At 41.5% G+C, this 23335-nt stretch overlaps 1 protein-coding gene across 5 annotated transcripts in view; it reads right to left on the bottom strand.

Annotated features, from left to right (window-relative positions):
• Positions 1-973: 973 nt before the first annotated feature.
• klhl20 (kelch-like family member 20) overlaps positions 974-23335 on the bottom strand; it is a 90066-nt gene continuing 67704 nt past the window's right edge. For 3 of the 5 annotated variants that reach the window (XM_041207919.1, XM_041207917.1, XM_041207918.1), the window contains 3 exons: positions 16013-16156; positions 10289-10395; positions 974-3379 (listed from right to left, as the gene is read on the bottom strand). In XM_041207919.1, the coding sequence (XP_041063853.1) occupies positions 3295-3379; positions 10289-10395; positions 16013-16156 (336 nt within the window). In that variant the 3' untranslated portion in view covers positions 974-3294. Of the gene's footprint in view, positions 3380-10288; positions 10396-16012; positions 16157-18383; positions 18618-23335 lie in introns of those variants that run through there. The other 2 variants (XM_041207920.1, XR_005945480.1) reach the window with 2 other exon arrangements.

A 23335-nucleotide genomic window follows, 5' to 3' on the forward strand; every position in this document is an offset into this window, starting at 1 on the left:
AGACAGACTTCAGTACAAAAGCTTTATTGATCACCTTGTCTCCTGTGGTGGAATATCTGCTGCAACTATCATTCATTATACTTTGTTTTTGAATAAAACATCTTAGTGGATGACTTTAAATTATATATTTATTAAACAAAAATGTAATCAAAGAATACAGAAGGGAATTATTTTGCCACAAACTACTCCAGATGGAGAATCATCATTGTCAGTTATGGCTCAGTTGGTAGTATTCTTGCTTGAGTCTGGCAATTCTAAGATGAAGTGCCATTCGTGGACTTGACTTGAGCACAATCTCAGCTGACGCACCGATGCTACAGTGGAGAAGTGCTGTCTTTCAGAGGAGATGCTAACCCAAGGTAAAAGATTGCATGACATCCTTGTGAAGAAAAGCAGATGAATTCTCCAGTGTCATAAATTTCTCAATGTTAACTCTGTTTCTCTCCACAGATGCTGCCAAACCTGAGTTTTTCCAGTACTTGGGTTTTTATTTCAGATTTAAAGCATCTGCACTGTTTTGCTTTTATTTATTTGAGTTCTGCAGTGTTCTGGCCAATATTTATCCCTTAAACAACATCACTAAAGCAGCTTATCTGGTCATTATTGCATTGCTGTTTGTGCGAGCTTGCTGTGCAGGAATATACTTCAAAAATACTTACTTGGCTGTAAAGCACTTTGGGACAACTTAAGGTCCTGAAAGGCATGATATAAAAACATGTTTTTCTTTCCCCCAGAGTCCATAAATTATTTTAAAATGAGAATATTAAAGGACTTAGAAAACAGGAAGGAGGGATTAGAGTGGATAGCTTGGGAGAAAAAGACAATTGAAGCAGTGAAAGGCTAATTTCTGTGTTGTAACATTGTGCAGGGCTGATACAACTTGAAAACAATAGACTGGATAGAGAAAATTTGATGGAGAAGAAACAAGACAGATTTCTTCCAGATTAATTCACAAAGTATTTCTGGTACCAGATTCGTTAAACTATTTTTATCATATACAATAAAAGGGATATAATATTGGTTATTTAAAATCAAAACCAAACACCTAAACACAAAGGCTTTTACTGACATTTGGATAATTTATCAGAGTGCTCATTTTTCACAGAAAAAAGATACAGTAATTATTAAACAAATGAATAAATACTGAGGGGATTTGCAACCAATGGGAAACATTAAATGTGGACATGTGGGTGTTCTACACAAAACACCTACAAATTTATTCTATAATTATTCAGTGTTATAAATGAGATGTTATATAGTTAAAAATGTATTGACTGGTGTAGAACAATGCAACTCCAAATAGTTAAATTCTAGCCTACATCATTGGAATTATAAGTACCCTCCAAGAGGAGAATGCAATTGAGTACTTTGCAGTGGTAGAATGACATTCCATCTTCAGATGGGTAAATCTGCAAACCTATTCCACATAACAGACTTCATGCAAACCATTCAGCAATATTCTTCACTTAACACCATCAAGAGAGGGGAAAAATATCAAACTCGATCAGCCCATTCCTAAGGTACAGAATTGTCTATATAATAGTCACTGCTCTTCAAAAAGTATTCAATTGTATAAAGCACTTTGAGAACTTCTCAATGCAATAAATGCAATTATCAATTATATCTGCATTTATACTGGGTGTGGAGCTCCACTCTTTCTAATTGGAGCAGGGCAGCAAAACAAAAATGGGAATCTAAAGCAGATATTACGTTCTACTCTAACCTCTGCTGCACCCACTGAAGTTAGGAGAGGAGATCTGTGAACCTCTGCAAGAATTCTACGCTCATAGATGCTGAATAAATGAAACATCTAAGGCCACCTAAACCACTGAAGATATGTGCATCTTCACAAACTTAAATAATGCCCTGCCCATTATCAATGTTCCTATCACTGCAAAGTAAAATACCACAGCTAAGGTCAATTCAATGGTCAAATGTCAAAACTGGCATTCTTCCCTTACCATAATAGTCACTCAATAGGGTCTTCATCAATTAAAATAATACCCAGATGTATCCTCTATTCAGCTGGAGGTAACCTTCTATTTGAAATATGGAGTCTGCAACAAAGGTCGTTAAGCTCAAGCCTTAAGTGAACTGTTACCATCCATCACAGTCACAAAGGCAAGCAATTGATTGTTTAAAAAATTCTCATGTTACTACTGAACTTTAGTCAAAAGCTTTGAAAATGCTTTGTACCAATCAAGTTACAAAATTAACTTCACATCAACTGGCAGCAAGGAGGATATGGACCAATTATTTTTTTATTTTCATTTTAAGCGAAGAACCAAGAGAAACCTGGTAAGAGAAAATACAGCTCAAGATCAACTTTTCTTCAGTCAAGTCAAAATTGACCTTGAGAGGGGCATGCTTATCATGAGAAAGTATTTTCCAAACATTTCTTTTTTGGCTTCTAGCAGAAAGAGCCATGCACCATATTTAGTCACAACAGCTTCATGCTCAAGTGACATGATGTACATAACACTGTGCATCTGTAATTGGAGGGAAAAAAGATTTGCTGTACACTTTCTCATGAAAAGTGCCCTTAAAGAAGGTTCCAGTTCTGTAATATTTCAGGGAATACAAGACTCTGTATTTCTCCTGCTATATATCCTGAATAGAGAAAACTACATTCACTGTACTGAACACATAGATTATCAACATCAGAAAAAAAGTACATTGCAGTAGCTATGTGTGATTTTAGTACACAGTTCTCCAATGGGGAACAAATGATGAGTTTTCATTTGCTCTAGCTTAATGTTCACGATAAACAGTTTCCTTTTTAAGCTGTAAAATGTGGAATTATGAATTGTTCAGTTTGATAGCAACTGTAGATTTGCACATGGTTTCCACACACGTGCTGGTCACTCAGCTCTGAAGGGTATTCCACCACGCCGAAGACCAATGCTTCTTTTCACTTCAGTTTTTAAATTCCTCAAAAGGTGAAACCTAAAAAGTCGATTCCATCTCTGATGTTCAAGTTAGAGTGTGTAACTCTTCCGCACTTCCAGTTTAACCGATAAGGCGCTGCCAACGGGTTTCGATAAGAAAGCTTTCCCCACAAACAAAACTTATATAGGCACCAATATATAATATCCTTACAACTATTCACCAGACCTGCCTAGAAGTCTAGTTTTTCCACAGACCATGTATTGCACAGAGCCATCTTCAGGTTAGTTAATGGAGAACAGCTCTCCTCTTTTGACTGATAAGCAGCCGGATTCCACCAAATTTTAAAATGTTCTTTCCCAAACAATTACAGCATCCAAGAGCAGCAAAGATTCCAGAGTTTACCAGTTACCATATATGAGATTCGCAGTGCGTCATTTTGATCACACCAACTCCACCGCCCAGTCTGCGATAGTTCATACCTCCATATAATCTGTTTTTGGGGTGAAGGAGTGAAAGAAGGAGAATGAAAAGAAAAAGGAAACAATATGAACCGCCTCCAACTTCTGCAAGCCTTTGTCAAGCACATAAACTAGTTTACCCACTAGAGATGCATAATAGTGCACATAGAAAATTACCACTATATGTCAAATCAGTACACATGATTATATTCAATAAGAGCATATTAAGGCCATGGACCACAGATTAACTCATATTCTGTATGCAATTAGATCATGTCTGGCCACTAATTTGTAACTGCACCAATACATAAAACCACCAAAAGTAAAGTTTCCATATTTTTATGCTGAAATTCCCCTTCAATACACAATCTCAACAGATTAGTACTTATATACATCATCATCATATCGCCCTGAGTTTGATCCTCGATTGGCTGAACTCAGGTAAGTAGTAGTAATTACTTGAGGTGGGGGGTGAGGGAGTTAAGGGAGAGAAAAAAAATACAATTATTAGTATATCCCTGGGTTGGTTGGATGGGGAGCAGGGTGGACAAGAAAGAAGTTACACAGGACTTCCATTCAAAAGTGCCTGGTGGAATCATAGAATGGTTAAAGCACAGAAAGAGGCCATTGGGCCCAACAAGCACATGCCAGCTCTCTGCAAAAACAATTGAGCTAATCCTACTTCTTTGCCCTTTTCCTATGGCTCTACAATTTTTTTTCCATCAAATGTTTATTCTGGAAAGCCACAATTGAATCTGCCTCCACCACGGTCTGAAGCAGTGCATTCCAAATTGTAATCACTTGCTGCATACATGTTTTTCTTCATGTCTCCATTAGTTCTTCTGCCAATCAGTTTAGAACAGTGTCCTCAGGTTCTCAACTCTGCTGCCAATGGGAACAGTTTCTCTCTATCTACTCTGTTCAGACCTCCATAATTCTAAATACCTTTACCAAATCTCTCAACCTGCTCTACTCTAGGAAGAATAACCCCAGCTTCTCCGGTCTTTCCATGTAATTGAAGTCCCACATCTTTGGAACCATAAAAACAAAAAACTGCGGATGCTGGAAATCCAAAACAAAAACAGAATTACCTGGAAAAACTCAGCAGGTCTGGCAGCATCGGCAGAGAAGAACTAAGTTGACGTTTCAAGTCCTCATAACCCTTCAACAGAACAGTTCTGTCAAAGGGTCACGAGGACGCGAAACGTCAACTCTTTTCTTCTCTGCCGATGCTGCCAGACCTGCTGAGTTTTTTCAGGTAATTCTGTTTTTGTTTCTTTGGAACCATTCTCATCAATCTTTCCTATACCCTCTCTAAAGCCTTTACATCCTTTCCAAAGTGCGGTGCCCAGAATTGGTTGCCAGACTTCAGCTGAAGCCGAGCTAGTAGTTAATAAAGGTTTATTATAACTTCTGAAGAAGAATCATATGGACTCAAAATGTTAACTCTGCTTCTCTCTCCACAGATGCTGCCAGACCCAGAGTTTTTCCAGCATTTTTTGTTTTTATTTCTGATTTCCAGCATCCGCAGTATTTTGTTTTCATTTATTATAACTTCCTTGCTTTTGTACTCTCTGCCTCTATTTATAAAGCTCAGTATCCCATATGCTTTTTAACCAGTTCTTTTTAACCCAGCCTGTCACTTACAACAATTTGTGCATATATATCCCAGTTCCCTCTGCTCTTGCACCCACTCAAGCATTGTACCCTTTAGTTTATTTTGCCTCTCTGCGTTCTCCCACCAAAAATAAGTTATTTGTTTGGCAGTACAGAACTTGAGTACTGCAGAAAAAAAAAATATGCTATCAAAGCTTTTCGTCTTGCACTGAGCAGGACAGCCATGCAAGATAAACCAACTGTAAAGCCTTCAATAATTTATACTGCATGAGAAGAGATTGTTGTTTAGTTGGCAAGTGGACTCTGGTAGAGGTGTTGCCATGGAGAATGTAGAAGTGAACTGATAACTGACACGCTTTTGTTTCAAATTCAAACCAGGCAAGTCAACTCTGATTGGTCAAGGCACTGCTATGGGAACTAAACCAGGGAATAGCTTTTGGTTATTTGGAAAAGGCATAACACATGAACATGCTTCTTCTGTTTGCAAAGGACAGATCCCTGCGTGTGAATACATGTGGCTTCTAGCATGTGTAAGTAAGTCAAACTGTAAGCCCGACAGATAATCTTAAATTGGTTTTCAGTGTAATTCTTGGCATAATCAGGATTGTTTAAGCAAGCGTCCAATCGTAGAATCACATCTGATGCTGGACACTATGTTATGAGTTTTGCAAGGCTTGGGCTGGTTGGGTAAGTTGCGTACTTTGCCTGTTGCGAACATCCGAATGGATTTGCTGAATGATACGATCCAACTGTTGTTGGGACATACAAGCTACATACCGGGCACCACACCGGCACTGAAATTCATATACCACGTTACTTATATGTGTCACAAAAACAGAAAATGCTGGAAAAATTCAGCAAGTCTAACAGCATCAGTGGAGAGAAAAACAGAGTTAACATTTCAAGTCCACATGACTCTTCTTCAGAGCTAAAGAGAATTAAAAACTTCTCTTTAGCTCTGCAGAAGTCATGCGGATTCGAAAGGTTAACTCTGTTTCTCTCTCCACAGATGCTGTTAGACCTGCTGAATTTTTCCAGCATTTTCTGTTTTTGTTTCAGATTTCCAGCATCCGCAGTATTTTGCTTTTACTCATTTGTTTGATAGGCTGAACATCTTATTGGATTACGGCAGTATCCTGTTAGTGCAGAATATCACTCATGTTGCTATTGCATAGTAACAGTGTGCAAAGGCTCATTTCATCTGTTGCTGCAATTTTTGTGACACCTTGTCCCTCTAGGATAATCTGAGGTAGACTGGGCACTTTTTAGAGCCAAAGCAGTGGCCTTATAATCGTAAGATAGGTAAGGAAAGCAAGTTGTGAGGACGATACAAAGTGTCTGCAAAGGGATAGATACGTTAAGTGAGTGGGCAAAAATTTGGCAGATGAGTACAATGTGAGAAATGGTGAGTGGCAGGATAAATAGAAAAACAGGATATTGTTTAAATGGAGAGAAACTACAGAATGATGTAGTGCAGAGGGAGCCGGGTGTCCTTGTACATGAATCATAAAAAGTTAGCATGCAGGTACAGCAAGTAATTAGGAAGGCAAACAGAATTTGACCTTTATGGCAAGGGGGATGGAATACAAAAGAAGGGATTCTTGCTACAACTGTACAGGGCATTGGTAAGATCACACCTGAAGTACGGTAACAAAAATAAAAATACCTGGAAAAACTCAGCAGGTCTGGCAGCATATGCGGAGAGGAACACAGTTAACATTTCGAGTCCGTATGACTCTTCAACAGAACTAAGGAAAAATAGAAAAGAGTTGAAATATAAGCTGGTTTAAGGGAGGTTGGGACAGGTAGAGCTAGGTAGAGGGCCATTGATAAGTGGAAATAGCCAAAAGATGTCACAGACAAAAGGACAAAGAGGTGTTGAAGGTGGTGATATTATCTAAGGAATGTGTTAATTAAGGGTAGAAAGCAGGTCAAGCAAGGTACAGATAGCCCTAGTGGGTGTGGGGTGAACAGAAGGGATCGAAATAGGCTAAAAGGTAGAGATAAAACAATGGATGGAAATACATTTAAAAATAATGGAAACAGATGGGAAAAGAAAAATCTATATAAATTATTGGGAAAAAGAGGGGGGGGATCGGAAAAGGGGTGGCGATGGAGGAGAGAGTTCATGATCTAAAATTGTTGAACTCAATATTCCATCCGGAAGGTTGTAAAGTGCCTAGTTGGAAGATGAGGTGCTGTTCCTCCAGTTTGCGTTGAGCTTCACTGGAACAATGCAGGAGGCCAAGGATGGACATGTGGGCATGAGAGCAGGGTGGAGTGCTGAAATGGCAAGTGACAGGGAGGTCTGTGTCATGCCTGCGGACAGACCAAAGGTGTTCCACAAGGCAGTCACCCAGTCTACGTTTGGTCTCTCCAATGTAGTGGAAACCACACTGGGAGCAACGAATGCAGTCGACTAAATTGAGGTAAGTGCAAGTGAAATGCTGCTTCACTTGAAAGGAGTGTTTGAGCCCTTGGACGGTGAGGAGGGGGGAAGTAAAGGGACAGGTGTTGCAACTTCTGCAGTTGCATGGGAAGGTGCCGTGGGAGGGGGTTGAGGTGTAGGGGGTGATGGAGGAGTGGACCAGGATGTCACGGAGGGAACGATCCCTGCGGAATGCTGTTGGGGGTGAAGGGAAGATGTGTTTGGTGGTGGCATCATGCTGGAAATGGCGGAGGATGATCCTTTGAATGCGGAGGCTGCTGGGGTGTTAAGTGAGGACAAGGGGGACCCTATCATGGTTCTGGGAGGGAGAGGAAGATGTGAGGGCAGATGCACAGGAGATGGGCTGGACACAGTTGAGGGCCCTGTCAACCACCGTGGGTGGAAAACCTCGGTTAAGGAAGAAGGAAGACATGACAGAGGAACTGTTTTTGAAAGTGGCATCATCAGAACAGATGCGACGGAGGCGAAGGAACTGAGAGAATGGGATGGAGTCCTTACAGGAAGCAGGGTGTGAGGAGCTGTAGTCGAGGTGGCTGTGGGAGTCGGTAGGCTTGTAATGAATATTGATGGACAGTCTATCACCAGAAATTGAGACAGAGAGGTCAAGGAAAGGAAAGGAAGTGTCAGAGATGGACCATGTGAAAATGATGGAGGGGTGGAAATTGGAAGCAAAATGAATAAATTTTTCCAAGTCCCGACGAGAGCAGGAAGCAGCACCGAAGCAATCATCAATGTACTGGAGAAAGAGTTGTGGGAGGGGCCCGGAGTAGGACTGGAACAAGAAACGTTCCACATACCCCATAAAGAGACAGGCATAACTGGGGCCCATTTGGTACCCATAGCCACACCTTTTATTTGGAGGAAGTGAGAGGAGTTTAAGGAGAAATTGTTCAGCGTGAGAACAAGTTCAGCCAGACGGAGGAAAGTAGTGGTGGATGGGGATTGTTCAGGCCTCTGTTCGAGGAAGAAGCGGAGAGCCATCAGACCATCCCGGTGGGGGATGAAGGTGTAGAGGGATTGGACGTCCATGGTGAAGAGGAGGCGGTTGGGGCCAGGGAACTGGAAATTGTTGATATGATGTAGGGTGTCAGAGGAATCACGGATGTAGGTGGGAAGGGACTGGACAAGGGGAGAGAGAATGGAGTCAAGATAGCAAGAAATGAGGTCCGTGGGGGCAGGAACAGGCTGACGCGATCGGTCTGCCGGGACAGTCCTGTTTGTGGATTTTGGGTAGGAGGTAGAAGCGGGCCATCCGAGCTTGGGAGACTATGAGGTTGGAAGCTGTGGAAGGAAGATCTCCAGAGGAGATGAGGTCAGTAACAGTCCTGGAAACAATGTCTTGATGTTCAGTGGTGGGGCCATGGTCCAGGGGGAGGTAGGAGGAAGTGACTGCGAGTTGATGCTCAGCCTCTGCGAGGTAGTACGGTGTAGGATTTTGGTCACCTTACTTAAGGAGAGTCATACTTGCATTGAAAGAGGAGGTTTACTAAGCTGATTCCTGGGATGAAGCGTTGTCTTATGAGGAAAAGTTAAGCAGTTTGGGTCTATAATCATTGGAGTTTAGGAGAATGAGAGATGATCTTATTGAAACATGTAAGATTGTGACAAGGTTAGATTTTGAGAGGATGCTTCCCCTCGTGAGGGAATCTAATAGTAGGGGACGCAGTTTAAAAACAAAGTGTCTCCTATTTAAGACGGAGATGAGGAGGAATTTCTTTTCTGAGGATTGTTCATATTTGGAATTCTCTTCCCCAGTGGGCAGTGGAGGCTGGGTCACTTAATACATTCAAGGCTGAGTTAGACATATTTTTGAATGACAAGAGAGTCAAGGGTTTTGGGAGACAGTCAGGAGTGTGGAGTTAAGGCCACAATCAGTTCAGCCTATTTTTTATGTTCTTATGATGCCCCTCATTTTCAAATAGTCTGTCAATTTCATAGACTAATACAGCTCAGGTGGTGACCATTCAGCTCATCAGGTCTGTGCTGATTTCTTTAAAGTGCAATCTGGTTACTCCCACTCCTCAACTCTTTCCTCGTATCCCTGCAATATTTTCTTCAAGTATTTATCCAATTCTCTTTTGACTCTTTAAACCGTATCAACTAACCTATCGGGCAATGTACTCCAAATCCTAACCACTGGTTGCATATAAGTTTTTCCTCATGTTGTCTCTGGTTCTTTTACTAATCACCTTAAATCTGTGCCCTTCAGCCATTGGAAATAACACCCCCTTATTTACTCTATCTAGACTGTTCATGATTTACAAACACCTCTATCAAATCACATCTTAGCCTTCTCAGGTGTAAGGAGAACAACCACAACTTCTTCAGTCTATCCACTTAACTGTAATCCCTCAGCTCCACTATCCAACTAAATCTCTTCTGTACCCTCTCCAAAGTCATTTTTCCTGAAGTGTGATGCCCAGAATTTGATACAATACTGGGGGCTGAACCAGTGTTTGATACAGGTTCAACATAACTTCCTGGGTTTGTACCCTATGCCTCTATTTAAAAAAGCAGAATCTCATTTCCTTTGTTAACCTGTGCTGCCACCTCCAAAGATTTTAACATGTAAAAGGAGCACTTTGGGTTAGGTATCTAAGAGTTCTGCCAACTGTTAGCTACTGGAAGATGCACAGTAGAGCCTTACGAACATATCAAATTTTCTATTCCATTAGACACCTTCTACAGTGAAATCCAGAGACCGGAAAGAGGTCTGTGTGGAAGGAGGAAGTGTACGGGCTAGAAACAAATCTGTGTCTTAACACTTTTCTACAATCCACACTAAAGATCCAATGCATTATCAATGCAACAATCTACAATGAAAGCAGGTTATGGGTTGCAAACCTATTTATACAAGAAATCCAACAGTGCTCACCTCCATGTGTTTGCATCTGGATCATAAACTTCAATAGTTTTTAAGTAGGTAGTGCCATCAAAGCCACCCACTGCCATCAGCTGCCCATTAACAACTGCAAGGCCAACCTGCAAGAGAGAGAATAAATGATATGTTAGGTGTACAAATGTTGTTCCTTTATACATAAACAGCAGCTCCACTGATGTAATGTAGAGACAGTAGGTCTTGAAACATAGAAAATAGGAGAAGTAGGTTAGTTGGCCCTTTGAGCCTGCTCCGCCTTTCAATATGATCACGGCTGATCCTCTATCTCAACGCCATACTCCTGCTCTCTAGAGTCCAGAAATCAATTTATTTCCTTCTTAAATATATTCAGTGACTTGGCTTCCACAGCCTTCTGTTGTAGAGAATTCCACAGGTTCACCACCCTCTGAGTGAAGAAGTTTCACCTCATCTCAGTTCTAAATGGTCTACTCCATATCCTGAGATTGTCACCCATTGTTCTAGATGCCCCAGCCAGAGCAAACCTTATTCCTGCCCCCAGTCTGTCCAGCCCTGTCAGAATTTTAGATGTTTCAATGAGATCCCCTCTCATTCTTCTAAACTCCAGCGAATACAGGCCTAATCAACCTAATCTCCAATACTCCAGGTGTGATCTCACCAAGGCCATGTACTGTTGCAGTAAGACATCCTTACTCCTATACTCAAGTCCTCTCACAATGAAGGCCAACATATCATTTGCCTTCTTAACTGCTTGCTGCACTTGCATGCTTGCTTTCAGTGATTGGTGTACAAGGATACCCAGGTCCCTTTGTACATTAACATTTCCCAATCTATCACCATTTATATAATACTTTGCCATTCTGTTTTTCCAACCAAAGTGGATAACTTCACATTTATCCATGTTATATTTCATCTTCCATGTATTTGCTCACTCACTCAATCTGTCTAAATCACTTTGAATTCTCTTAACATCCTCCTCATCACTCACATTCCCACCAAGTTTCATGTCAGCAGCAAACTTGGAAATATTTGGTTCCCTTTTCAAAATCATTGATATATATTGCAAATACCTGGGGTCCAAGCAGTAACCCACTAGTTACTGCCTGCATAATCAACACAAAGCTACTTTTTGAAAGGAAAACAAAATCAAGACATTTATAAGTATTGTAGCACTTTTCATTTTAACAGCATTGCCTGAGCATAACTTTGTCAATTTATTATAATGCTGTGTACTTACTTTAATACTAACCAGCAGAAATGAATCTACAATGATTCACCTTGTTAATTAAGAAACAATGGAAAGCAATTTAGTACATTCCCCATCTGTTCATGCTAATAGAATGGGCCTAGCTAAGGGGAAAAGTAGACATCAGGTAAATCAGCCATCAGATTGTTGACTTTTGCATGTCTCTGTAACTTTGAAACACTGCAAACTGCTACATTCATTCTAAGCAATGTTTTCCATTGTTAAAGAATGGTTTTGATTCAACCTGCCCAGTTAGAGGCTTAGTTGAATAGGTGCTGCAAAGCTGCCACATCAAGGGAAAGCATATCATCTAGGTGGAAACTTTGATTTACAGCGTGGTTGGCCTATCTTCTTCACATACAATTGAGGGAAGAGTTAGCAAACAATCTTCATCTCACACACAGGTGCTCTGTGGACAAAGTCTCCAGATGGCTTTTAACTTAAAAAAATATAGCTTGAAAATGAGGTTTTTCCCCTAAAACGGCAGCAAAGTTGTTTCTTCTGTCTTCATCAGATGAGGAAAAGTAGAAAATTGGTGAATCTCACTGTGAAAACTGTATTTGGATTATACAAAATAAACTTATTTGTTGGTTTATAATGGGCTGTAGGGAGGATGAGCCAGCTGACCACAGCACCATGGCACAGGAGGCCATTCAAGAGGGGGGAGCAAAAAGACAAGTAGTAGTTGTAGGGGATTCTACAATTAGGGGAATTGATAGCTTCCTTTGTAAGCAGGATCGAGAGTCCTGAGTGGTATGTTGCCTGCCCGGTGCCAGGGTGAAGGATATCTCTGACTGGCTTGAAAGAGTATTGGAGAGGGAGGGGGAGGATCCATTTGTTGTGGTCCATGTCGGGACAAGTGACATAAGTAAGACTATGAAAGAGGATCTGTTTGGGGATTATCAGGAACTAGGTACTAAATTAAAGAACAGGTCCTCAAGGGTTATAATCTCCAGATTACTACCCGAGCCACGTGCAAATTGGCAAAGGGATGCGAGAATAAGGGAAGTAAACATGTGGCTAAAGGAGTGGTGCGGGAAAGAGGGGTTCCATTTCGTGGGGCACTGGCATCAGTATTGGAACAGGAGGGACCTGTACCTGAACCGATCTGGGACCAATGTTCTAGCGAAAAGAGTAAATAGGGTGGTCAACAGGACTTTCAACTAGAAATTGGGGAGGGGGGGGAAGGGTAAAACTCCAAGAAGTATGACTAATGGAAAACAAAGCAGCAGGTTAGCATGTGGGGGGTTGGATTCAACTTCATGGAAAATTATGACAAAACTGAAAGGAGAGCCCAGGAGAGGCTATTAAAGTCTCCAGAACACAAAATAGGACAGAGTGTTTGGAAAGGGCTAGGAATCTAACTTCAAGCAGATAAAGGGACGACAATGAGAAAGGGGACAGGAAATACAGGACTGAAGGTGTTGTATCTGAATGCAAGCAGTATATGAAATAAGGTAAATGAGCTTGTGGCGCAGATTGAAATTGGCAGGTATGATGTGGTGGGCATTATGGAGACATGGCTGCAAGGGGATCTGGACTGGGAGCTAAATATCCAAGGATATACATTCTATTGAAAAGATAGGCAGGTTGGCAGAAGGAGTGGGGTTGCTTTGTTAGTAAGAAATGAAATTAAATCGATAGCAAGAAATGATGTAGGGTCAGATGATGTAGAATCTGTGTGGGTAGAGTTGAGGAACAACAAAGGTAAAAAATCCATAATGGGAGTTATGTACAGGCCTCCGAACAGTAGTCAGGATGTGGGGCACAAGATACACCAGGAGATAGAAAAGGTGTGTAAGAAAGGCAAGGTTACAGTGATCATGGGGGATTTCAATATGCAGGTAGACTGGGAAAATCAGGTTGGTAGTGGATCTCAAGACAAGGAATTTGTGGAATGTCTATGAGATGGCTTTTTGGAGCAGCTTGTGGTGGAGCCCACTAGGGAACAGGCAATTCTAGATTTAGTGATGTGTAATGAGGCAGATTTGATAAGGGAGCTTAAGGTGAAGGAACCCTTAGGAGGAAGTGACCATAATATGATAGAATTTACCCTGCAATTTGAGAGGAAAAAGCTGGAATCAGATATAACGGTATTACAGTTGAATAAAGGCAACTACAGAGCCATGAGGGAGGAGCTGGCCAGAATTGACTGGGAGATGAGCATAGCAGGAAAGACAGTGGAACAGCAATGGCAGGAATTTCTGGGAGTAATTTGGGAGACACAGCAAAAATTCATCCCTAGGAAGAAGAAGCATACTAAAGGGAGGACAAGGCAACCATGACTGACAAGGGAAGTCAAGGACAGCATAAAAGCTAAAGAGAAAGCATACAATGCGGCGGACAGCAGTGGGAAACCAAGGGATTGGGAAGCCTACAAAGACCAACAGAGGACAACTAAAAAAGAAATAAGGAGGGAGAAGATTAAATATGAGGGTAAACTAGCCAGTAATATAAAAGAAGATTGCAAGAGTTTTTTTTAAATATATAAAGGGTAAGAGAGAGGCAAAAATGGACATTGGGCCACTGGAAAATGACTCTGGAGAAGTAGTAGTGGGGAACAAAGAAATGGCAGAGGAACTGAATAGGTACTTTGCGTCAGTCTTCACAGTGGAAAACACGAGTGACATCCCCAAAGGTCAGGAGAGTCGGAGGGCAGATGTGAGTATGGTGGCCATTACCAAGGAAAAGGTGCTAGGAAAACTAAAAGGTCTGAAGATGGATAAATCACCTGGACCAGATGGATTACACCCCAGAGTTCTGAAGGAGAGAGCTAAAGAGATAGTGGTGATCTTTCAGGAATCTCTGGAGTCAGGGAGGGTCCCAGAGGACTGGAAAATCGCTAATGTAACCCCCCTGGTTTAAGAAGGGAGTGAGGCAAAAGATGGGAAATTACAGGCCGATTAGCTTGACCTCGGTCGTTGGTAAGATTTTAGAGTCCATTATTAAGGATGAGATTTCAGACTTGGAAGTGCTTGGTAAAATCGGGCAAAGTCAGGATGGTTTCATCAAGGTCATGCCTGACAAGTCTGTTAGAATTCTTTGAGGAGGTAACGAGTAGGTTAGACAAAGGAGAGCCAATGGATGTTATCTACTTGGACTTCCAGAAGGCCTTTGACAAGGTACTGCACAGGAGGCTGCTCAGTAAGATAAGAGCCCCTGGTGTTAGAGGCAAGGTATGAGCATGGATAGAAGATTGGCTGTCTGGCAGGAGGCAGAGAGTGGGGATAAGGGGGTCCTTCTCAGGATGGCGGCCGGTGACTAGTGGAGTTCCGCAGGGGTCAGTATTGGGACCACAACTTTTCACTTTATACATTAATGATCTAGATGAAGGAACTGAGGGCATCCTGGCTAAATTTGCAGATGATACAAAGATAGGTGGAGGCATGGAGGCTGCAGAAGGATTTGGACAGGTTAGGAGAATGGGCAAAGAAGTGGCAGATGGAATACAACGTGGGGAAGTGTGAGGTCATGCACATTGGTAGGAAGAATAGAGACATAGACTATTTTCTAAATGGGGAGAGAATTCAGAATTCTGGAGTGCAAAGGGACTTGGGAGTCCTAGTCCAGGATTCTCTTAAGGTTAACTTGCAGGTTGAATCGGCAGTTAGGAAGGCAAATGCAATGTTGACATTTATTTCGAGAGGACTAGAATATAAAAGCAGGGATGTGCTGCTGAGGCTTTATAAGGCTCTGGTCAGACCACATTTAGAATATTGTGAGCAATTTTGGGCTGTGTATCTCAGGAAGGATGTGCTGGCCCTGGAAAGGGTCTAAAGGAGGTTCACAAGAATGATCCCAGGAATGAAAGGCTTAACACATGAGGAACGTTTGAGGACTCTGGGTCTATACTTGATGGAGTTTAGAAGGATGAGGGGGGATTTGATTGAAACTTACAGAATACTGAAAGGCCTGGATAGAGTGAACATGGGGAAGATGTTTCCATTAGTAGGAGAGACTAGGACCGGAGGGCACAGCCTCAGAATAAAGGGAAGACCTTTTAGAACAGAGATGAGGAGAAACTTCTTTAGCCACAGGGTGGTGAATCTATGGAATTCATTGCCACAGAAGGCTGTGGAGGCCAAGTCATTGAGTGTATTTAAGACCGAGATAGTTAGGTTCTTGATTGGTATGGGGATCAAAGATTACGAGGAGAAGGCGAGAGAATGGGGTTGAGAAACTTATCAGCCATGATTGAATGGCGGAGCAGACTCGATGGGCCAAATGGCCTAATTTCTGCTCCTATGTCTTATGGTCTTATAATCTTGTCTCATTCGATTAGAATGCCTTTCAGAGTTTTTTCTGAGCTCATGCCAATGGCCATTCAGCCAACAAATCAGGGCCTCACTGCAGACAAGAAGAAAGCCATCTTAAGGTTAGGCTTTAAGCAGTACAAGAAGGATCACGTACACCTGCAAAATCAGCAATGTCCATTTCACTGGTCTGAATTTAAAACAGTGTGAACTCTTTGCCAAAAATACCAAGAAAAGTACTACCTGAAAGCGATTGGCCAAGATTTTTCGATCAATCATCATCACTAAAACGTACTGGCCCAAATCTTCTAGTCTCCGGACTGTAAGAGACCAGACGGACGACCAAAATGGGGGGGTCAGAACCTGTGGAAGTCCCGATGTGTGGACCTACATGGGAATTGGCCGAGAAATTCAAACTTCCAATTGGCTAAAAATAGAATGAGAGTAAACTAGCCAGAAATATCAAAAGATTGTAAGGGCTTTTATAAGTATATAAAAAGAGAGTAACTAAAGTAAACACTGGTCCCTTGGAAGCAGAGACAGGAGCAATTATCATGGGGAATGAGGAAATGGCAGAGGTATTGAACAAATATTTTACATCTGTTTTCACAGTGGAAGACACAAGTTTCATATCACAATACCTAGGGGCTAAAAAGAGGGAGCAAATTAAGTAAATTAATATCAGCAGAGAACAAGTATTGGAGAAACTTAAGGGAAAAATATCCGACAAATCCCAGGACCTTAGAACCCAAGGGTTCTAAAAGAGACAGAGGATTTGCTAGCTATGGTTTTCTAAAGTTCCTTCGTTTTGGGAACAGTGCCATCAGGTTGCAAGTTGGCAAATGTTACACCACTTCTCAAGAAGGAAGGGAGAGAGAAAACAGGTAACTACAGGCCAGTTAACCTGACATCAGTTGTTGGGAAAATGCTGGAATCTATTATGAAGGAAGTCTTAACAATGCATTTAGAACAGCATAGTATGATTAGAACAAGTCAATATGGTTTTACAAAGAGAAATCCTGCTTGACAAATGTATTAGAGCTTTTTTGAGGATGTAACTAGTAGGGTGGACAAAGGGGAACCAGCGGATGTAGTGTATCTGGATTTCCAAAAGGCATTTGACACACAAAAGATTAATAGACAAGATAAATTGGGAGTAATATATTAGCATGGATAGAGGATTGGTTAACAGATAAAGGAGAGCGGGGGCATTTTTACAAGCTGACAGGTGAATAGTGGAGTGTCACAAAGATCAAGCTGGGGCCTCGGCTATTTGCAATCTATATTAATGACTTGGATTAAGAAATAGAGAGTAATGTATCTAAGTTTGCTGATGATATCAAGCTGGGTGGAAAGTTGAGCTATGGGGAGGACACAGAGGCTGCAAAGAGATATAGACAGGTTAAGTGAGTGGGCAACAAGGTTTCAATGGAGTATAATGTAGGAAAGAGTGAAATTATTCACTTTGGTTGTAAGAATAGAAAAGTAGAATATTTTTTAAAAGGTGGGAAACTTATAACTGTTGATGCTCAAAGAGACTTGGGTGTGCATGTACAAGTAAAGCAGAAAGTTAGTGTGCAGGTGCAACAAACAATTAGGAAGGCATGTTGGCCATTAATGTAAGGGATTGGAGAACAAGAACAGAGAAGCGTTGCTACTATTGTACAGGGTTTTGGTGAGACCACTCTGTAAATGTGCAGTTTTGGCCTTCACATTTAAGAAAGAATATACATGCTTTGAGGCAGTTCACTAAATTGGTCCCTGGGAGGAGTGGGTTGTCCTATGATGATAAGCTGAATAAATTGTGCTTATATTAATTGGGGTTTACAAGAACGAGGTGATCTCATTGAAACCTGAAAAACGCTGAAGGAGCTTGATAGGGTTGACACAGAGATTATTTCTGCTGGTCAGGGAATCTAAAACACTGGGGTACACAGTCTCAGGATAAGGAGCCAATCATTTAGGACTGAGCCGAGGAGAAATTACTTCACTCAAAAAGTGGTGAATCTTTGGAATTCTCTATCTCAGAGGGTTATGGATCTTCATCATTGATTATATTTAAGGCTGGGATAGGCAGATTTTTGATCTCTTGGGGAATCAAGGGATATAGGGAGCAGGCAGGAAAGTGGAGTTGAAGCCCAAGATCAGATTGTATTGAATGGTGGAGCCGGCTGGAAGGGCCAAATGGTCTACTCCTCCTCTTATGTATTGTGTCCTTGTTTTAACACTGCTTCCTTAGCTTCTTTAAGAACCTTATTAAGGTTACATTGATGATGTAAAGATCCCGATACTCATTTTTAGTCAGCTGATGAATTCTTTTAAATTTTTTGTTTTTCATTTTCCCACTCAGCACGGACTTCTTCCAATTTATGTCTTACAAAAGTGATTGCTTCGACATTCTCAAGTTTTAATTCACATTCAGGAACACAAATCCTTCCTCGTAGCTCCATGGTATCATTATTTGTTACAGCAGAGTCATTTGGTTTTAAAGCAGTGCTTTCCTGTGTTCCAAATCAGCTTTCAGTGCTGCTGCTGTTATCTGCTTTGATAACCTGTTTCTTAGTTTCTGCCGGCAGATTTAATTCAGCTTTAATTTGGTTCCAGCTGCTATTACCTTTTTTGTTGTCAGTCTGATGTTCCAGTGCCTCCTTAACATTAATAGTCTGAGCTTTTGACTCTTTGGACACATCTTTAGTTGCAACACTAATTTCCACATCAGGATTACAGCCAGTAACAGATTTCTATATATCATTTGATTTCTTCAGTTTGTTCTTAATTTCAACAGTTGCACTGGGCTTCTCTGACATCACTGGAAATGGCAGTACTTTATCTCTAGCGAGGTCATTGCCTAGTATAAAATCGACACCATTAATAGGCAACTTCGATACAATTCCCACAATTACAATACCGGAAATTAAACTACATTTTAAATTAACTTTATACAACTAATGGTTAAACAACCTCCATTAATACTTTTTACCCATACATTCTGAAATAGCATACCTTCTGGAGAGAGTTCCCTTTGCCTAATACCATCAACAATTGAGCTGACCTCATACCTCTAAGAATATTAAGTTGTTTTCCTGCTTCACCAGACAAAACTGTGGAAACTTCACCTTGAATACAAAACCCCTACAATTCTCTATGCTCTGGGCTTTACCGACAGTAAATACATTCAAAGCTACCGGTTTTTCACAAGTGCAACTTAATGGTAGAACAAGTTCTGCAGTTACGCATTGCACCTCCATAAATGCTTCAGTTTTGGCTTTTAATTTTCAACAATCTGTCTTCAGATGTCTTTTCCAATGACAAAAATAACGTTGGTCCCCTTGAATCATACATATCCTCCATATAGTCTTTTTTTACTATTCTGAATATCAGGGTGGAATCATTCCAGATTTGCACTAACTGCTGTAGCGGACAGGAAGAACAATGCCTTACCTGTCGGCCACAACGCTGGCTTTTCACACCGTATTGTCCCACTCTGGCTTGGTGGGCGATGGCAGTAGTGATCAGTGCCAATGTTGCATAGAGGAGGTTGGCCATCCAATGCAGATAGGGGATGAATGATCACATCTGTGCCTCCAGGGTATAGCAGCCATCTCATTTCTCTAAACTCACACACTCAAGCCCATTACACATTCACTGGTATCTCAATCACTACCAGCTCAAGGGACGTCACCACCCATTCTCACACACATACCCTCACATATCCATCTGGCCTCATCCCCTCTGGAGATTGCCTCCTCAGCCCTTGCCATCTTGTGGCCATTTGCATAGATCAACATGTGGCCCCACACAGCCCTCGTTCTGCAGTCTCTTCCTGTGCCTAAGGCCACTTCTCCCCCTTCCCCAAGCAAGCCCTATCCCTGCTGTCATTGAAAAGCCATCCACATATGGCTAATCTGGTAGGTAGAGACCTGCCCGTGAGCCCCCTTAAAAGTGACATGGTGCTGCCTGCAAAGCCTGGCGCTGGCGACTGCGAGTACTGGCCAAAGCAAGGTAGGCAAACAAACCTTGAAGTCCCAAGTGAAGTACATCCCGCCAAGTGCACGCCTTATATATGTTGTAAAATACATCAGAGTGTTTTCCCGTTGAAGTGGGCGGACGATCCAGCAGGGGAGGACAATTCTGGCGAGCTGACCTAATAATGACATGCGGGTGTATTACAATGAGGTTCCCGATGTCTGATGGTGGGAAATGCAGCCTACCACTGGCGGGCTGAGCAGACAATCACAAACTGGTTTCACACCGTCATTAAACTGATCCCGCCATATTGTCCGCTCATGCCACCGAACACACCCAATGCCAGCGTTCATGGAAAATCCTGATCACTGTCTTTTCATTTCTGCTATCTTCCTAACTATTGCCAGTGTTCAGTTCATTATCAGATCTCTTATCTCTCCAGTTTCTGTGTGGGTTTGCAAACAATGGTCCACTGCTACTGATATGTTTGAGACAATCTGTAATCATCAGCCATAATTGTCACTGTTCTTATCTTAGAAACTTTATGGTCTTCTAGATAGGATATTATTCCTAAAGGGAAACTATATTTAAATTCTTCCATTAACATTAATCCTCTAAGGTTTTCAAAATCTTGATCAATCTTCATAGATCTATACCACCTATCAAATATTTTTCCTTTTCTTGAGAAAATTCCACAAAAGTCTGATTCTGTTTCTTCCTTAAGTTTCTAAACTTTTGTCAGTAAGGTTCTGGCACTAATTTATATGTATTAAGAACAGCATTGTTCACTGTATTATGATCGTTAGATTATAGAGCTGAAAGCTTGTAACATACTTCTAACACTTTTCCTACAAACATGCTATGTAATAAGATTGTCCAACTTTCTGGCGGCTATTACAACTTTGAAGCAATTTTCTCAAACAATACAAAATACATTTCAACTCCGTGCTCACTGAATTTTGGTGAGCATTCCTTGCCAAATCAAAACCACCGAGTTAAATCGGACTTTGTGTCAAGTTTTCCTGCTAATCAGCAGTAAGCCCCATTCTGGCAATTTCTCCTCCCAGCCTTGCCAGGCTCTTTAGAGTGTTACAGCAAGTGTCTCTTTGACCAGAGACCATTCTCCCTCCAGCATCCTGCCAGCTCACAGAAGGTTCGCAACCTTCTCCTCTCACTGACCACACCAGAAGCTAGAGCCTTCTGTCTCTGTGAGACTGTTCTCTCTCTCTCTCTCCAAAAACTCAGTCCCCACGTCACCTCTCATGCTTCCCCTACCAATACACACCACACCAAAACATTAGCAAGACGCGAAGTTTTAAACCCATGTTGCTTAATTTTCATCTAAAAGTGGAAGGGTGGCCATTATGATGTGTAAATGTGGAAATGACAATTCCAGGAGAGGGTAGTGACTCCACATGGATCAAAGGGTTAATACCTGGTGAGTTGATCACTGTTAAAGATCAATGCCTGAGCACAGACAATGCTACCTATATTTGCACTCAATCTGGAAGGTGTAGTGATGTTGTTGGCATTAGTGAGAAAGACAAAGCAATAAAAGATAAGGGGCCTGAACTGTGCCCCATTCCCAGATGACAGAGGAAACCCAAGTCAGTGTGCCACTATTGTGTGCGAAACAGGGTAACTTCTGTCTTGTAATTGTATGTTGCATTTTACATCGTGTCACTAACAATTTCAGGTAGACCAAGATTTCAGTCCATCTAGCTCACCTGTCCAAAGTACCTCCTTCATGCATTTCGTATGAGCCTCCCCCTTATCAAGAAGAATCAGTCTAGCTCTTTCTTAAAACCCGTTAAAGACTTCTTGCTCCTCCAGCTGTGTCAGTAGTCCGTTCCATGCACTTACCACCACCACCTTCATAGTAAAAAAAAGTTCCTCCTGCAATTTTCAGCTTTGTTGCTCTTAACCAAGTAGACTAACACTTCCAAATATGACCATCTGTCATAATTCTAAAGCTGCATATTAAGTTTATGGGTACAAGCAGTTATAACTTCATCAGTCTTCAATTATCAGATCCTTGAAGGTAGCAGGGCTGGTAGATAAGGTGGTTAAAGAAGGCATATGGGATACTTGCCTTTATTAGTTGAGGCATAGAATACAAGAGCAGGGAGGTTATGCTGGAACTCTATAAAATGCTGGTTAGGCCACAACTGGAGTACGCGTGCAGTACTGGTCACCACATTATAGGAAGGAGGTGACTGCACTGGAGAGGGTACAGTGGAGATTTACCAGGATGCTGCCTGGGCTGGAGGGTCTGAGCCATGAAGAAAGATTGGATAGGTGGGGTTGTTTTCCTCGAAGCAGTGAAGGTTGAGAGGGGAACTGATAGAGGTGTATAAGATTATGAGGGGCATAGATAGGGTGGATAGGAAGTCACTTTTTCCATTAGTAGAGGGGTCAATAACTAGGGGGCATAGATTTAAGGTAACAGGTAGAAGGCTAAGAGGGGAGTTGAGGAGAATTTTTTTCACCCAGAGGGTGATGGGAGTCTAGAACTCACTGCCTGAAAGAATGGTTGAGTCAGAAACTCTTGTAACATTTAAGAAGTGCTTCGATATTCACTTGCATTGCCATAGTCTCCAGGGCTATGGGCCAAGCGCTGGAAAATGGCATTAGTGTAGTCAGGTCTTTGTTGACCGCAGACATGATGGGCTGAATGGCCTCCTTCTGTGCTGTAAACATCTATGACTCTATGAATAGCTTAATACCAGGACCTCTGTGGTGGTGTTTCAACCTCTCCCTCCTGGACTGGACTGGCCTGAAGTTACAAGTCCCAAGAAACCCTACAACTTGGGATTTCTGGAGGATGGATAGATAAAGCAAAATTTTACATTACTCACCTTTGGTGCAATCTTCCTTGTCCTTTTATTAAAATGGAATCTCCACATATAAAACTCCTTCCCTTCCTCACTGACTGTTTCTCATTTCCCTATCTAACCAGGTGCAGTTTGGAAATACTTGCCATTACGTTGGTTTCAGAAAACTGCTGTTCTCAGGGTCTTAATACTGCCTCTTCCAGACAAAGAACTGATGGTACAACTGGTTGAATTTGAAAAAGGGAAGATGATACAATTGTTTGGGTTGTCATTTTCTTGGAGATCACAATACTTCAGGTTATCTATCCTTATAGATAGACAGACATCCTATTTTATGTCCATGTTTGAATTTGATAATGATATTAAATAAATAAGGTGAACCAAGCTTAGAGTTAGTTAAGTCAGAGGACAAAAGAACAGAACTTATATAAGTGAAAAATTGAAAACAGATCTGGGGGGAGGGAAAACTCAAAAGGCTCAAATGATTTACCAGGGAAGATAGTGAAATCAAAGACAATTTGCAAATTCAAGATGCAATTGGATGTTAGACTTGCTGAAGAAAATGCTGAAGGAATTAACTTGATGAAGTGAATGAACTTTTCTCATCATTTTTCCTGTAGTCTAGCCCAGCTTTCCTGACCTACCTTTGCACTATTAAAGCACTTCATTGACCTGCCATTAGAGACAAGTTTGATAATTTTGGACAGAATTGATCAGGAGTAAAAGTCTTGAACTGGGGGATGGCAAATTTTGCAGAAATGAGAAG

This window comes from Carcharodon carcharias, chromosome 16, assembly GCF_017639515.1.
Source record: "Carcharodon carcharias isolate sCarCar2 chromosome 16, sCarCar2.pri, whole genome shotgun sequence".
NCBI lineage: Eukaryota > Metazoa > Chordata > Chondrichthyes > Lamniformes > Lamnidae > Carcharodon > Carcharodon carcharias.